General features: G+C 36.4%; 1 protein-coding gene across 8 annotated transcripts in view; it reads right to left on the bottom strand.

Annotated features, from left to right (window-relative positions):
- Positions 1-17,482, bottom strand: part of LOC122576962 — an 85,318-nt gene that overhangs the window by 50,309 nt on the left and 17,527 nt on the right. For all 8 annotated transcript variants that reach the window (XM_043747908.1, XM_043747913.1, XM_043747909.1 and 5 more), the window contains one exon: positions 9,777-9,878. In XM_043747908.1, coding sequence (XP_043603843.1) covers positions 9,777-9,818 — 42 coding nt within the window. In that variant the 5' untranslated portion in view covers positions 9,819-9,878. The remainder of the gene's footprint in view (positions 1-9,776; positions 9,879-17,482) is intronic.

Here is a 17,482-nt window from a genome sequence, read left to right as displayed (position 1 = left end):
GAGAAGCCTCGCGGCGATTTGTAATTGTAATTCCGCGGGATACTTGGCCAGTTAAGCAACGTAATTACCGAGCGGACTCGTTATCGTTGGCAGCTCGTCGCTCAAGCGACTTACGGGGACGCGAAGCTGTCTATCTTTGCAGATGGAATTCTCTTTTTACGGAGGGAACGCGGTGGCATCGAATCAGAGACAGGAGACACAACGATTCATCGCACCTGTCCACCCCGGGAAAATTACCTTCGCCGCAGCTTCGTCGCTCTGACAACCACACGATGTTTTATTACGATGAATCGCCGGTTTTATCATTTCTTCCCAGCCACGTATTAGCGAAGATACTTTGTCCGATCGTATTACGGCTACGTATAACTTGCTTAGGTCGCTACTTCAGTCCAATTTCAACGTCTCAGATTTATTGGATTGTCAATCAAGAAGCGTGTCATTTGTCTACGCGACGATTTACGTGAAATCAAACGTCATTTCGTGTTTCCATGTTTCGCGCGTCTCTGGCTCCGGAATGTCACCAACTCTTTGACATTTTACCTTCGCAGTGCTACGATAAGCTCGCGCCAAGTTCAGTGTTATTTTCTCTCGTCACTTTAATTCAGTAAATTTTGTAGAAAAATGACGTTACACGTATTGGGTTGAGAACCAAGCGATAGCGGATTTTGTCAATACCATTGATGAATATTATTGATGAATTGAATGATCCATTGAATATATATTTCTATCTTCTCTGTATACAGAAATTATTTACCGTGTAGTAAAATTATTTTGAAGTATTCATAAGAATTTATATAATTATTTATTTGTTATACAGGGTGGTTGGTAACTGGTGGTACAAGCGGAAAGGGGGTGATTCTACGCGAAAAAAGAAGTCGAAAATATAGAATAAAAATTTTTCGTTTGAGGCTTTGTTTCCGAGAAAATCGACTTTGAATTTTCGCTCGATACGCGTGCACCTTATCGCGTCTCGTTATAACGGATCTCACTGTAGATCGTTGTCTCGATGGATATTATCGCAGTTTAAGTTTGTTTTTGCCGTAACGGAGGATTAGGAATACATAATGAAATAATATGAAGTAATCATAAAGTTTATTATTACAAAAATTGCTGAAAATGTTGCCCATTCTACCGAACACATAGTTCCGCTTTGTATATTTCTAATTTCCGAATTATATTTGGTTTAAAAAATTCTTTTAAACTGATATTAAATTTTCCATATTAATAGAAGCAGTGACATTTGCATTACAAATGTACAAAGTATTATATGTAGAAAATAGTAAATTTATTTTAGTAGGATTTACATATAAGATTTATAATCGCCACGGTTTTTCCTGCGACGCCACTGGTGGGTCATTTGTGACCGGAGCGCTTCAACTTCTTACAATTGTAAAAATTGAATGAAAATTGACAGCTAGGATATTTTGAATATAACCGATAAATAGAAGATACTTTGAAATAAAAAGTGCCCCATTGAACAATCAAACATTTTTATTAGAACATCAATAAAGAAAAAACGAGAACAAATGTTGCATCTAACGGTGCACTGTGTTAAAACACTCTAAACATAAATGTGGCTCATCGATACAATCTGGGCGATAGGTGGTCACCTTTTTCGTCCAATTCTTAGCAATTTTTCATCCTAACTGTTTAACATTTTTTTATAACACTCTCTGCAAAATTTTCGTGCCAGCTACGCTTGCCCTTCTTTCCTCTGTATTTCGTGTGGCAATCTTTATCGAATAAGTATACTTGACGGTTCTGGCGAATGGCACTGTGTAAGGTGCGTCGCGAGTGCCATTCTAAAATCTGGTACCTCGATTTTTGTTTCTGTTGCTTGTTTATAGAGTATCACCGCGTTTGAAATTGACGTATTTAACGATAACTCTAAAGCTAATTTTGTATACCACTTGAGGGTTCTTCTATGTGGCGTAGAATATGCCATCATTTGATCTGATAAATCTACAGCACATTTTCCTCTCTTGTAATCTACCGCTACCATTGCTTTACCACGAACATAATTTTTCCCCGGACCTCTACCATTTCAGCCGAACGTTTCGTCGAAATCATAAAAATAATCGTAATACCGTTTACCAATATCTTCTACACGTTTCAACAATATATTCTGCACGTTTTGCTTACGACGAAATGACGAATGCCAATGGTTTGTTGAAATGAACGAAGCCTTGTTGCAACATGTCGCTATCAACTGTTACCAAGGCGCCACGGTGGTCACCCGTGACCAACAATAAGATAAACGGTCCATTGGGGAAGAATGTTGTTTTACACTATCAATTTATTATTGTTTTGAATAATAAAAATACTCTCGTGGCGTCCAAAGCGAAACGTGTGGCAGTCAAAGTGTTAATACGCGTGGTAAGTAAATCGTGACATTAGTTTCCAATTTTTCGAGCAAAAGATATCCAACTATTGTGGAATTAGAAATTAAGTTCCAGTAAATGTTAAAGACATATATTGTTTCACCTTTTATAAATATTAAAACATATTTATTAGAATATTACTACTTTCACATGAATATTTTCTGGAACAAACACAATTCTAAATGTCATTGAATGACCTATTGATAAAATTCCCAACTAAGTTGCCAACCCAATAGCTACATATAATTTTCCAGCACGTTGCTTTTCAAAATGATAGCAACTTCGTTTTTTGTAAACGAAGATCGCCACAAACTTTGTAAAACTCGACGACATCTTACGGAAGTGGTTTCATTAAAAAGATCGTATTATACGAAAAGGAATAAGGAAATTTATTCGAATGCCAAGCGAAAGAAAATTCAACGAAGAAATTCAACGTTTCACGTGTTATCACGTAATAAAGTAGTTTCACCTCGTGAATTCTATTTTCCACAAGCGCAACTATTTTCACTGACGAGAACGAACGAACTTTAACCTCTTTCAGGGTACGTATTCCACGATGGTAGACAAACGTAGATGCATGATAAATTACTATCACGTTATCAAACCTTAACGTACACGTACAACATTCACGTCATTAATTACGTCTGGCATAAATTGAACGTCTAAGTTAACGATGTATATATCGCGTATATATCATCTTATCATGTTTTAAAATAATTAATAAATTGTACTGTTACGTACGTCCACAATCTCGTCGTTTCAATTCTAACGCTGCTACGTATTCGCACGATATTTTAAACCCGTCCACGTTACTCGCACATCGTGTTCGCTAATTTACATCGAATCAATTAAATTTCTATACTAACAAGATCATTGTACGTCGCGATCCCGCCGCTACTATCCCATTTCGTTGTAATAAGCTACACGGTGACAACTAAATGAATAACATACTCGCGTTATCAACGTTACATTTATCTCAGTTGTCGCGTTAAAAATGATATCCTTGCGACGTTTATGCGATCGAAGCGTGCAATTATGCGCCGCGTTCATAACTATTGTACGTTGGCCAGGTTGACGGACGGCTATTTTTACAAGGTGACGTCAACCGGCGACGATTTCGTGTCGGAAAATCTCAACAAGAGGTCGACGACAAGGATTTTAAAGGATAAAAAGAACGTGTCACGGGATTTAGGCCAACGTGGGTAGCTGAAGAACCGTAAGAATCGACCTACGCCAGCTCTGTTATTGATATGCACACATTTTCTGCCTTATTTATGTATCGAAAGCGCATAGAAAATCCTCTGCTCCTCGTCCACCCACGAAAAATCAATCCGCCGCACTTGGCACATCTATCAAATTCTAAGCGAAACCTCCGCGTTTCTCATCACATCATGTGGCAGCAACAAGCAATACGCGCGCTTATTTTTCAACCAGTTAACTGCCAAACCAATTTACTTTCGGGAAACACTCACAGGTTTAGGCCCCGTGGAGTGCGCAAATAAATAGAAACGACGACGAGTATACTCGTCAAACGCAAAGTTAGCAAGTTAACTGGTTCATACGGTGGAAGCTGTATGGCTCGAGTCTCGCCACGATTTTCTTCATTGCTTTTCCATAAATATTTCTGCGAGATGGAATTTACTTCAATTCGAATAACTCGCCACGTGTCCAGGTGTGTCATTTTACCTGCGTGGCTGGAATTTCGAATAGTCAGACGTCTACGAGTAGAAGTCGTATCGCCGCTGCCTGCGCAACTCCCAGCGAACCTACAACTGTGCCGTGTGTCGCAAGATGCGAGAGAGATCGGTCGTTCGATTCTGTCAAGAAAAGACAAGGCAAGTCGTATGCTCGTTCGCCCTTCGACCACGCGCAAGCCGATCGTTTCTCGTCGCTCGAACGCAGAATTCTCATCGCCTGCCGCGTCTTCGACTATCTCGTTAACGTAGGTCGAATGAAACGAGGTGCAAGGGCAAGCTGAAAATGCGAATGTGCGTTCGCGCGAAGCTTCTGCGCGTCGGATCTTCGTTCATCGTTTTTCTATTCCTCGGAAATTTCGACAAGTGGAAACCTCTGCAAGTGGCAGATTTCAGCTGTCGTTAAACTGCGAGATCGTCGTTTAAATTACGAAAGCAGAATGGATGTTTTCCTCGCGTCGGACTGTCCAGTTGTTGGTAACTTCTCAGTGTAGACTTTCCATTTGAAGCTAATTTCCTTGCTGAGAAAATTTAATTTTCCTAATCGTATGGTTCTTCTAATAAGTCGCCGATATAAATAAGTTTTCTGGTTACATTTTCGTGTTTTCGCTGAACCAGTTAACTGAGCAATTTAGTTGGAAAGATCATAGTAGTAAAGACTATTAATGACTATCACCGATCGTAGAGAAATTACGCTCGCGCGGACCATTTCCGATTCACAGTCGCATTGAAATGCACGCGCCTCTTGCGAGAGGTCAAGAACAATTCAGACGATCGCTATCTACTCGAAGTAGAAAGCGCAGGGGTCATCGAATGACGGACCGAAGACGAAGGAAGTGACGTCACATTATTATAGTTACGGCTCTTGGTAACCAGTCGCGGTTGACAAGCCAAGCGTCCACCGTACTCTTTTCGATCTCTTTGATATTCTTTACCCGCCTTACCGCCATGTCCGCTTCTTTCTTCCCTTCACCAAGAGTCAGCCCTTTGTTCCATGGCTTCTGTTATTCGAGAGATCGCCCTTGTGACTTTGGTTCCGCTCGAAAAACACGGCACGTTGGTCGTCTGGTCTGCGGTTCTTCCCGGAGTTGCATACTATTCGAATTATTTCGAATAAAAATATTTACTTCAGATAAATAATTATCGGCGCAGGTTCGTGTCAGTTGAGTATTTTATACGTGGAATAATTGTTTGTTATGGGGGAGAAATCGTTTTCTAGATTCATCGGGATAACGATTGTAGAATTATTCGAGCGATAATACGATTGCCCAGTTTGCTGTTTTCGACGAGTATACTCGTCACGAAGGAATGGCGATATTTTGTGCTACGACGAGTATACTCGTCATGCGTAGACAAAATGAAACACTCGTTTCATTATAATTTAGTTCTGTGGTGTAACAGCCACGTATATTCTGTATCTGACGAGTATACTCGTCATGAAGGAATGGCGATATTCTGTGCTACGACGAGTATACTCGTTACGCGTAAAAAGCAGTTACTATTTACTGTTTACGTTGTAGTTGAGGAATTGCAGTAAATTACAGTTTAGGAATTGCGGTAAATTGCAGCAATATAATTAAAAAATAAAACAGTCGTTTCATTGTAACTTAATTCTGTATTATGGCAGCCATATATACTCTGTGTTTGACGAGTATACTCGTCATGCGTAAAAAGTAGTTACCATTTGCTGTTTAAATTGCAATTTAGAATTGCAGTAAATTGCAGCAATAAAATTAACAAATAAGACACTCGTTTCGATACAATTTAATTCTATATTATGACAGCCATACATACTCTGTGTTTGACGAGTATACTCGTCATGCGTAAAAAGTAGTTACCATTTGCTGTTTAAATTGCAATTTAGAATTGCAGTAAATTGCAGCAATAAAATTAACAAATAAGACACTCGTTTCGATACAATTTAATCCTATATTATAACAGCCATACATACTCTGTGTTTGACGAGTATACTCGTCATGCGTAAAAAGTAGTTACCATTTGCTGTTTAAATTGCAATTTAGGAATTGCAGTAAATTGCAGCAATAAAATTAAAAAATATGGCAGTCGTTTCGTTGCAACTTGATTCTATATTATGACATCCATACATACTCTGTGTTTGACGAGTATACTCGTCATCCCTTGCTTACTGTGACGCATTTTTAGCTGCACAGTTTTCAAAGAGGTTGCAACAGCTAACTGATTAATTATCCGTTTCCATCTAATTTTGTAGATAGATACCGATATAATTCCTATTATTCGCTTATCGGACGAATAATTTATCACGTGACGATAAACTTTCTAACCTAGCAATTAACAAAGGTTAATTGTCAAAGCCAATAAATATTACAACTGCATAACGAAGCTTGTAAATATATTGGAAATCACGTTTAGTATCATATCTATCCACGATGTAACACGTAAATATTTATATATAATATATAATTCTATCTGAATGAGTTATTCGATTAAATGTTTCTTCAGATAAATTATTACACAAATAATATTCTATTCGGGAAAATACTTGTCCGATTAGATATTTATTCGCTAGTGACGAATGGAAGTTTCGTCCTATTTTCACATACAGAAAACTTCCTGTCAATCATTCGGTCCTGTCTTATCCCGAATTAGCTAATTTCGAGTATACTCGACAAATTTAGAAACTAGGTTTTCCCAAAAAGCAAGCGTCCAATGAATAAATTTTATTCTGCACTTTCCACTTATTTTTTCACGAAGAACAACTTACTGTCGATCGTTGGTTAATTCCGTGCAGTCCGGAATGGCCACACCCGCCCAATTTACAGGCTCGATTTTCCCGAAAACGAAGCCTCGGATGAATAAATTTTATTCTACACTTTCGACGTACTTTTTCACGTAGAATCACCGCGTCGCCAATTATACCACAATTACAGAGGCACCACGTGTAGAGGTGATGCACGTGTGGAAGGTCGACGCGCGGCGCGGCGTCGATCTGTTTCCAAAAGTAAATCGTCGATAGCCGGAAGCGTAAATGTGTCGTCAGGTTTTAACACTCCGGGGACCCGCCGCTCTGGCAATCACGTAGCCTCAATTCCCGGCTGTTTCGCAGCGATTGAAAAACATTCAAAGCGACCAATATTACATCTAATATACCGAAACTGATGGTTTCGTATTACCGAAGCGTATAATGTAAAAACACTTGCGTAACATTTCGTCCAATGTGTCCATTATTATTTTGTCTTTTTTACTCTTTTATTTAACAACAGTTAAATTTTTTACAAGACACCGCATCAAGTACGAAAGACGCGAATTGCCGCTTCCAATCTCCAGAGCGTTAAACTGCATAGCAACGGTGAGTGGCGGAGCACTTTTAAGAAGTTAGCGTGGTTTTAAAAATCGCGGATATAGTCGCGGATGTTATAGTTTCTGGCTGACGACAAAAGGCCTGGCGCTCTCTGCTGTCCGCATGCGAGGATCGCGTGCACGGGGCGATGACTCGGGGACACGGGGTCACGGTGACCCGTGGCGTGGCACGTGAAAAGCGATAAGAGTTCTGCCTAGACTTTAGACTGTAGCAGGATGTGGCCAGGCTGATGAACCTTCTGGCTCTGGCAACACGACTGGCAATAAGTCAACAAGCTCAGCACTTAAGAACTTCCCACCGAGATGATCCAGATTGCCGATGATCGATGCACGTACGTATCATCCAATAGAGATGGCACGCAAAATTGCAAACTTCGTTCACCACCATAATTGACCTGATCATAATTCTTGATCTTCAATTGAATTATTTACACGTACACGTCAGTACACTGGCATATTGCAAGAAATATGGTAATTGAAAGGCAGAAGGTGTCGTACGTATCGTACACTTTTCCTCTTGAAACTTATATTCATCTTTTTTAGAGTTCCATTTTTAAATTTTGATTTTCCTCCACTCTGGCCAAACTTATGGGGAAGATACTTAAAACGACTCTCCCCTGTATGTGTCTTCTAGTAATATACAGACCGAGGCTCTTGACATGACTTAAAATAACTCGCGAGTTATTGATTGTACGAAAAAGCGTTTGAAGCAAAGGTTGCATAGTATCTAGGGACACGTACACGGCTAAGTCATCAAATTCTGCGCAATTGATCCTACTTTGAGCAACAAATATTAGGCGTTGCGTTAAAAAAAATTCACGGTGGTTCCTAATATCTCGCTAAAAAGCAAAGATAATGAAAAGCAAATTAGACCACCGTACGTCCCCCTAGATACCATGCAATTTTTCTTCGAAACACGTTGTCATACAACGAGCAACTCAGCTGTTCAATGTCGTCCACGTGTTATTTTGCAATTAAGCTAGAAAAATTTACCAAATGTCCCGGACAAATTGTAAATAAAAAAAGGAAAAACGTTAGGAGGCAGCCTGTACGTATAAGGCGAACGTATCATCGGTTCAAGTAAAAAAGATAATGATAATAAAAAGTACATGATACATAATACGTAATCGAAGACGAATGTTGCGACAACTGAAACATGATCGTTCAGTTCAGCGACTATTGAATGTCCCGTCGAACCGTGGCCATTTCCCGAAACTCCACTGTTGACAAATCACCGGCTTGGGAGAGGTCGGAGACAAGCGTGGCCACTTGCTAACACATGGTCGGTGCTCGTTGATTTCGGCTACATCTGTACGTATTAGTCGTTAGTCGTGCAGCTGTGTGTATACGAGCCAAGAACAAGATGCCATATATGCGCTACGTGGGCCAAAGGAGAAGGCGATACAACGCGCACCGCCTTAACCAGCTCGAGCATTTCAAGATTACAGGACTGGCAAGGACTCTCGCGATCGTGGACACGGTTAGGTAATCGAAACGAATACTCCTGCCTGGATTCTACGCAGCTACACGGATTTTACCATTATCGTTGCCAACCTGGCCTCGAACACCAGTTCCATGGAATGTCAGATTTTCATTCTACGAGACGACCACACACTTTTGGCCAGCGCAACGTCCAAAGAAGCAGAAGATTATCGCGTGTATCTGAATTCTGCCAAGTCTGATTTCTTTTTTCTTTTGTGTGTTAACGGTAATACTGAAAGCTTCGAAGCTTCGAAGCTCGTATTTTAATTTCCATATTTCTTATTTTGTTTCAATTAATTTAATGGGCTGTAGATGTAAGGGCTGCGAGTAGAACGTGGTTTTTCCTTCTGTTTAACTTCCGTATTCCTTACGATATCGTAAAGCGGACGTTTGGACAATCGACAACAATTCCAACAACAATTTCGTGCGCATATTGTGCGCCTCAATGCGTTCCGTAACGTGCATTAAGTTCGTTCTTTGTTTAACGGATGTTACGAGTAATTTTGATACGGTATTAAGGTTTGTTCACAACGATTATTTCAACGACGTGTTTATAATTTTCCAGTGTGCATGTCCCAATTTACTGACTGGACAATATAATAAATATTCTAAAAATATCAACTTGCGTCTAATTTGTCATCGATATCGTTTCAAGATTCCACTTTGAATATTCGTAGAACCGTTTCAATATTGGCAACTAAGTGATTGCGGAGTTTGTCATTAGGTGGTAATCACTTAGTTGCCAACCTAAAAGGCGAACAGATCAGCAAAGATGCAGAAGCTATTGATTACAATTTCGTACGAGATTTTTATGCTGGGTTTCATACACATAACCGAGTTTATTGAAGAAACAGTTTGCCAGAAGAGGAAATATTCCTACCTGCAACAATTCCAAACGCGAGGAGGCCTGCGGTGCTGCCATCGTAGCTTAAACGACGATCGTTCTGCGACCACTCGACGGGTGATCCGTTTTTTTTTTTTTCTGAAACCAATCGAAAATATATGATGTATAACATGGCAAAATATGACCAAATATGAGTTACGTTTAATAATTTCGCTCAACCAAAGATAGCCGATTAATCGTTTTTTTGTCGCTGACGCTTACCGACTGATAACCTATTAATCGGCTTCTTGTCGCTAACGTTTATCGACCGATAGCCTATTAATCGGCTTCTTGTCGCCGACGCTTGTCACCGATAGCCTATTAATCGGCTTCTTGTCGCTGACGCTTGTCACCGATAACCTATTAATCGGCTTATTGTCGCCGACGGTTGTTGACCGATAGCCGGTTAATCGGCTTATTGTTGCCAATGCTCACCGACCGATAGCCTATCAATCGGCTTTTTGTCGCCGACAATTTTTCCCATTATTTGAGCAGTAATTTGTTGTTTAGTACTAAGATGGTTTGCTCAATAGCGTCAGTTGCGTTGCTTTGTAAGCTGCCACAGTTTTATACTAATTTGGAAAACATGTCGTTCGCGATGAACGAAAAGAATGGTATTGGACAGTGTGAAGCGAAACAGAGCCGGCGCCAGGGGGAATCTGCGCCTGAGATGCCGGTCGGACGTGCGTGTGCTGTTGAATCGCTAGCGGTCGGCAAGGTGTCAGTTATCTTATTGTCTTTTAGATAACATTCGAATTACGTGAATATTTGTTGGATTTTCGGCCAGTAAATTGCATTGCGCCAGAGCAATAATAATAGAAATAATGGCAATGATAATAAAATAATTGTAGCTTGAAATGAAATAGACGCTAAAACATATATTCGTTTTGTATTAATGTCGAGAATTAATAATGTATTAATCTTGAGACAGTGGAAAAATTAACTGAAACGGTGAACTATTTTCTTTTTGGACCAAAACTACGCCGTTTAATACGATGAACGTCACAGTACAAAAATTGTTTTCGCCCATCTTTTATTTTATTTAGAAACTCTTTTTATTCTCTCTATTATCTCTCGAACCTGAAGATTATTATGAAAAAATTGTAAAAGATAAAGAAGATTTCTAACGATGCAGTTCTCGAATTAATTAATAACCCACTTCAAATTTCCTATTTGAAATTCCAATCGGTTTTCCAATTTACATTTTCTAGTCATCGCGTCCATCTCCTAGCAAATTGGCTACATTGTCGAGTATCTTCTTTTACCGGCCATATTGATCTCATAATTGAACATAATTAGGCGTACTATATTTCTTGCAATTTTATGACACTTTATTTTGCAGGAAATAATTCAGATAAAATAGGATGCGACGTATTATTTCGTACCATGTCCACGACACTTCGTTCTATCTTGTCGTCGTAACGTACAGAAAAACGTACGCAGAAAAGAAATCGCACAACGACGAGTGACCTTCGCGTTGCATTTCTGAACAATCTACGTAGCGTGAAAATGTCGCGAATAAAATCTTCAGACAATTGAAGACGTTCTAATCGAGCGACGTATGCTTGGAAAAAGAAAAGCGCGCTGGCATTTTTCGAAAGGAAAATTATCAGCGGACTCTGTTTTACGTTTTAAAGACACCGGCACCTGAACGTTCATTCTAATTATTAGTTCGGATACAGTTCGTTGCATCCGGGTGCACGCAAATCCGGACGCAGCAGACTCACGCGATCGGACGCCCCTTTTGTTTAAATTTACTGTTGTGTCTCGGTTGCAGCGTGTTTCACGTGCAAATACAAAGTAAAAACGAAATGGGAAAAGTGAACGCGGTATTTGGTGGTTTAAAAGTAACAGAAAAGCGAGCTTTTTTGTTACTTGCAATTCAATTTTGCGAGTGAATTTGTCAATTTTATTTTATTTATTATTACCAATAAGTATGTTTAGTATTTGATAAATACCTGGTATTTATTTTTTAATGAGTTGTTGCTGAGTTAAATATCTACTTTTCGTTCACAATTTTTAATAATTGCGATAGCTTTAATATTGGAAGATTTTAATAATTGAGATAAGCAGGAGGAAAGTTTGCAACGATTCTCTCGCCTACGTTTTTCGTGATGCAAATTTACAGATTCAAGTTTATAAATTGTTTGGCTTCTACGTAACACGGTGGTATATTTCACAGTTTTTTTTTTTTTGTAATATATGCGATTTATTCCCCGCCGTGTTATTATACTTGTAATAGTAGGTAGCTTCCCATGGCAAATAACTATGCTCCTACTGCTAACTCAAACCTCCCATGAATAAAAATTACACGACAGACATTTGTTACAAGGCAGTAAAACGGAAACAGATATTACAGGCAGAATCACGAACACTTTGCTTGAAAGCGAACGATTTTCGAAGTATCTTTCGAGGCACCGACTTCTCATCCGCATGATAGACGCTCTGAACACGCGTTATTTTATTAACGTAACACGTGTTCTAAATCATTTTATTAACGTGATTCTTAAAATATAATACTCTTCTCCTTATTTATGGAACCTTTCGAAACGCGAACACAGTATATATTGGGCTGGCAACTAAGTGATTGCGGATTTTGTCAATGCCACCTGATGACAAAATCCGCAATCACTTAGTTGCCAATACCACTTTGTATAATATACATTGTACAAGTACATTGTACTGTACAATACATGTCATACAATTTATTGTAAATTGCTAATTATTGTATAATGCTAATCATTTTGTTATTAGGTATTGTACTTTGTTACTTGTATAATATATACCATACAAAGTAATAATATATAATATAATATGTATTATATATATCCCTTTTGTATAATATATATTGTACTGTACAATACATGTTATACAATTTAGTGTAAATTGTCAATTATAGTATAATGCTAAACATTTTGTTCTTAGTTATTGTACTTTGTTACTTGTATAATATGTACTATACAAAGTAACAATATATAATATAATATGTATTATATATATCACTTTGTACAATATATATTGTGCAAGTATATTGTACTGTACAATACATGTTATACAATTTATTGTAAATTGATAATTATAGTATAATGCTAAACATTTTGTTCTTAGTTATTTTAATTTATTACTTGTATAATATGTATTGTGCAAATACATTGTACTGTACAATACATGTTATACAGTTTATTGTAAATTGTCAATTATAGTATAATGCTAAACATTTTGTTCTTAGTTATTGTACTTTGTTACTTGTATAATGTATACTATACAAAATAATAATATATAATATATATTATATATATCACTTTGTACAATATACATTGTATAAATACATTGTACTGTACAATACATATATGAAATTTATTGTGTATTATACAATATTATTCTATATATATGTATGTCAAACTGTAGATAAATGACCTTTTATATACATACACAATGTTCACTTGTACAGTACACAGTCATTAAGATGGTAATGACAATATACATTGTACTGTACAATACATATATGAACTTTATTGTATATTATACAATATTATTCTATATATATGTATATCAAACTGTAAATAAATGTCCTTTTATATACATACACAATGTTCACTTGTACAGTACACAGTCATTAAGATGGTAATGACAATATACATTGTACTGTACAATACATATATGAATTTTATTGTATATTATACAATATTATTCTATATATATGTATGTCAAACTGTACATAAATATCTTTTTATATACATACACAATGTTCACTTGTACAGTACACAGTCATTAAGATGATAATGACAAAATCACTTAGTTGCCAACCCAATACATCTGACGAAGAAAACGATATGTGGACTCCATTGATTCGATTATATTCAGAGAAATACAAGTCTCGGTAAATATTTGCTGTCCGATAACACAAACTTACATGTATTTTAATCGAGCTACTCGAACATATCGATCCTAAGCAGTCGTGGCTGCAGTATTTAACAGATATTCCGTGCCAGTTCCGGGGTCAAGTACTCGAATGACCGTGGACGAAGGAAGCACGAAAACGATCGCACGAGGAAACGTAATTGCGGCGAAGCTGTATGCGCCCACTCGTCCCACCCACCACTGAACAGATCTTTCGATCTTCATTCGGAGTAAAGAGAGAGAGAGAGAGAGAGAGAGAGAGAGGGAGAAAGAGAGAGAGAGAGAGAGAAGGTTCACTTCGATACTGGCGATCCACCTTCAACTCACGTTCCTCTTCTTTCGAGTATAGAACTTTTGCGAATTACATTTGGTAATGGACACGCGTTCTTCGCTAGCAAATTGAGGATCACTCGGTTCGACGAGTTTCTGGTTACTCGGATGTTTAATACATAGCTTCGAGACTGATTCTTGATTTCGGTAAACTAGGCGATCGCCTAGAGGACTAGCCAGAGCAAGATTTAAATTTATCATTAATTTCATGAAATTAATTAATTCGATGCTCAGCATCTATATTATTATAATTTATCGTTAATTTATTTGCAGATCATGTCGTGTACAGGAAACAAATAGTTTTGTATTTTTGCTCTTTTTTCCAGTTAATTTAACGCTACTGGATAATTAGCTATTTTAATGTCGAGGAATCTGGTGAATATTAGAATTATAGAAACATTGAAAATGAGCAATTTTCGCTATTTTTTTGGGGAAGTTTTATATATATTTGCGTAGAACAGTAGATTTTTTAATGCTCCAATGATTTCTCTCGCAAAACGTGTTTTACATGTAAAAACTTGTTTTTCTTCTTTCACTGTATATTTTTCTACTTATCTTTAGCTTTGATCTCTTTTGCCAAGCTTTACGCTCTAATCCTAATTTCTACTCTGTATTTGTTTATGTAATATATAATATAACATAAATAAGATAATATTTGAGACATTAGCTCGCTTCTTGGTATTTTTTCTTCCACTTTTATTCCACAATTCTACCAAGTTCGAAGACATTCAAGTATCCCTAAATTACTTTTTTAACAAACATTGTATGACAAATTTGTTTTATATCTATGATTCATGCTTGTACTTTGCTTGTACTTTGATACAGTAACATGTAAATTATTTTACCTCAGTTTATTTTTCCTTGTTTGCTTCCTGATGAATTACCTGCCTATAACCAAAATATAATTTAAGAAAGCCAAAGTGTCTAATGTTATATTTTATTACTGCAGAAATATCTTCAAGAGAAGCAAGCCACTATATTATTTTATTATATTAAACTTGTTACTATTAAAGTGTCTAATGTTATATCTTACCACTGCAGAAATATTTTAAAGAGAAGCAAGCCACTATATTATTTTATTATATTAAATCTGTTACCATTAAAGTGTCTAATGCTATACTTTATTACTAGAGAAATATATTCAAGAGAAGCAAGACACTATATTATTTTACTATATTAAACTTGTTATTGTTAAAGTGTCTAATGTTATATTTTATTACTGCAGAAATATCTTCAAGAGAAGCAAGACACTATATTATTTTACTATATTAAACCTGTTACTATTCAAGTGTCTAATGTTATATCTTACTACTGCAGAAATATTTTAAAGAGAAGCAAGATACTATATTATTTTACTATATTAAACCTGTTACTATTAAAGTGTCTAATGTTATATGTTATTACTGCAGAAATATCTTCAAGAGAAGCAAGACACTATATTATTTTACTATATTAAACCTGTCACTATTAAAGTGTCTAATGTTANTATCTTACTACTGCAGAAATATATTCAAGAGAAGCAAGACACTATATTATTTTACTATATTAAACCTGTTACTATTAAAGTGTCTAATGTTATATCTTACTACTGCAGAAATATATTCAAGAGAAGCAAGATACTATATTATTTTACTATATTAAACCTGTTACCATTAAAGTGTCTAATGCTATACTTTATTACTAGAGAAATATATTCAAGAGAAGCAAGACACTATATTATTTTACTATATTAAACTTGTTATTGTTAAAGTGTCTAATGTTATACTTTATTACTACAGAAATATCTTCAAGAGAAGCAAGATACTATATTATTTTACTATATTAAACCTGTTACTATTAAAGTGTCTAATGTTATACTTTATTACTGCAGAAATATCTTCAAGAGAAGCAAGATACTATATTATTTTACTATATTAAACCTGTTACTATTAAAGTGTCTAATATTATATGTTATTACTGCAGAAATATCTTCAAGAGAAGCAAGACACTATATTATTTTATTATATTAAACTTGTTTTATATCTATTCTTTGTATTTTAGCATAGCAACGTGTAACCCATTTTGCCCAATTTTATTTATCATTGCTTGGTTCTTGATCAATTAGGTGCCTATTATTCTATATTATCGTATATTACATTATACATTAATGTCTAACTTTACAACTCATTGTTACAGAAATATTTGCAAGAGGAAGAGAGCATAATGTTACTATGAAACATTGTTGCAAATTATAACCTAATTACATTCACTCATCGTATGCTCTTATCATTGCCACCATGCTTTTCAATCGTTGTATCAGCGTAATCGAATGAACGCGGAAATTGCTCGATCATCACAGCCACGGGAATCAAATATAATTACTTTTGATAATCGATAATCAAATACGCAAATAAATCAATTATTAATTGCATAACAACGTATAACAGTGCCAACAACTGTGGTTACCGTACTTACGTTAATACGTGTGCCACGTTTCACCACCATAAAATCACAATTTCGTAATTGTGATATATTTCGAAATGATGACGTAATTGCAAACGAATTTCGACGAAAGTCAAATCGCGACAGGGAACATTATGTTTCTATTTCTACTAGAACGTTGTTTCGGTACCTGGTTGACAAGTTGCAAGTTTTAAGAGTTTCACGATTATTACACAATGGCGCACAGAAGAAAGTTTGACGATTAAAGAGTGCGAGAGAAGATCATAATTTTACAAAATCAAATTATACTCGACCTTCAAACGATACAATTAATAAATATAATATAATATTAGATTAGCAACTATGTGATTGAGGTTAGGTTATCTAATAGGTTAGGTTAGCTTATATAATATTCGGTTGGCAACTAAGTGATTGCGGATTTTGTCATTAGGTGGCAATGGCAAGATCCGCAACCATTTAGTTGCCAACCTAATATTTCAGTCTGTTCGTTTAACACGCGACTTATCGATTCAGCTCGAAGCATTTCTACGTTTCTTGCGCGTTTAGAAAGATTTTGGCGCGTTTCTTGCACAATTTTAAGCAAGTTAAAATTATCAATGAATTTATCGACAATTTTATGCAACATGTTCATGCATAATCAATTTGGATGTTGCAGCAGATATATATATATAGATAGAATTCTTTCATAAGGCTACTTGACGTTTGAAAAAGAATTTAAGACGTTTGTATTTGTATGCTTTCGCAGTATACTTCCTATAGAATATAAAATATAAATTTATCGATTTTGTTAAACGCTATATATAAGCGTCATAGCATACGAAGCTTCTAATATCGACGATAACTCAAGGTTTCCAATCAAAGGTTAACGATCAGACGCGCGCACACTTACACTGAGATGAAAGACAGCCATTTTTAACGCATGATGTGAAAACAAGGCCATGCGGGCTGTATATTCTGTGTGAATACTTTGTGCCGCTTTCAAGCGTTAAATCCACCTCTCTTGGAATAGAATTCGTCCCAAAAGATCCTTC

Source organism: Bombus pyrosoma, linkage group LG17 (genome assembly GCF_014825855.1).
Source record: "Bombus pyrosoma isolate SC7728 linkage group LG17, ASM1482585v1, whole genome shotgun sequence".
NCBI lineage: Eukaryota > Metazoa > Arthropoda > Insecta > Hymenoptera > Apidae > Bombus > Bombus pyrosoma.
The sequence above is the reverse complement of the archived record's forward strand: the minus strand, read 5'-3'. Positions and strand labels throughout refer to the sequence as shown.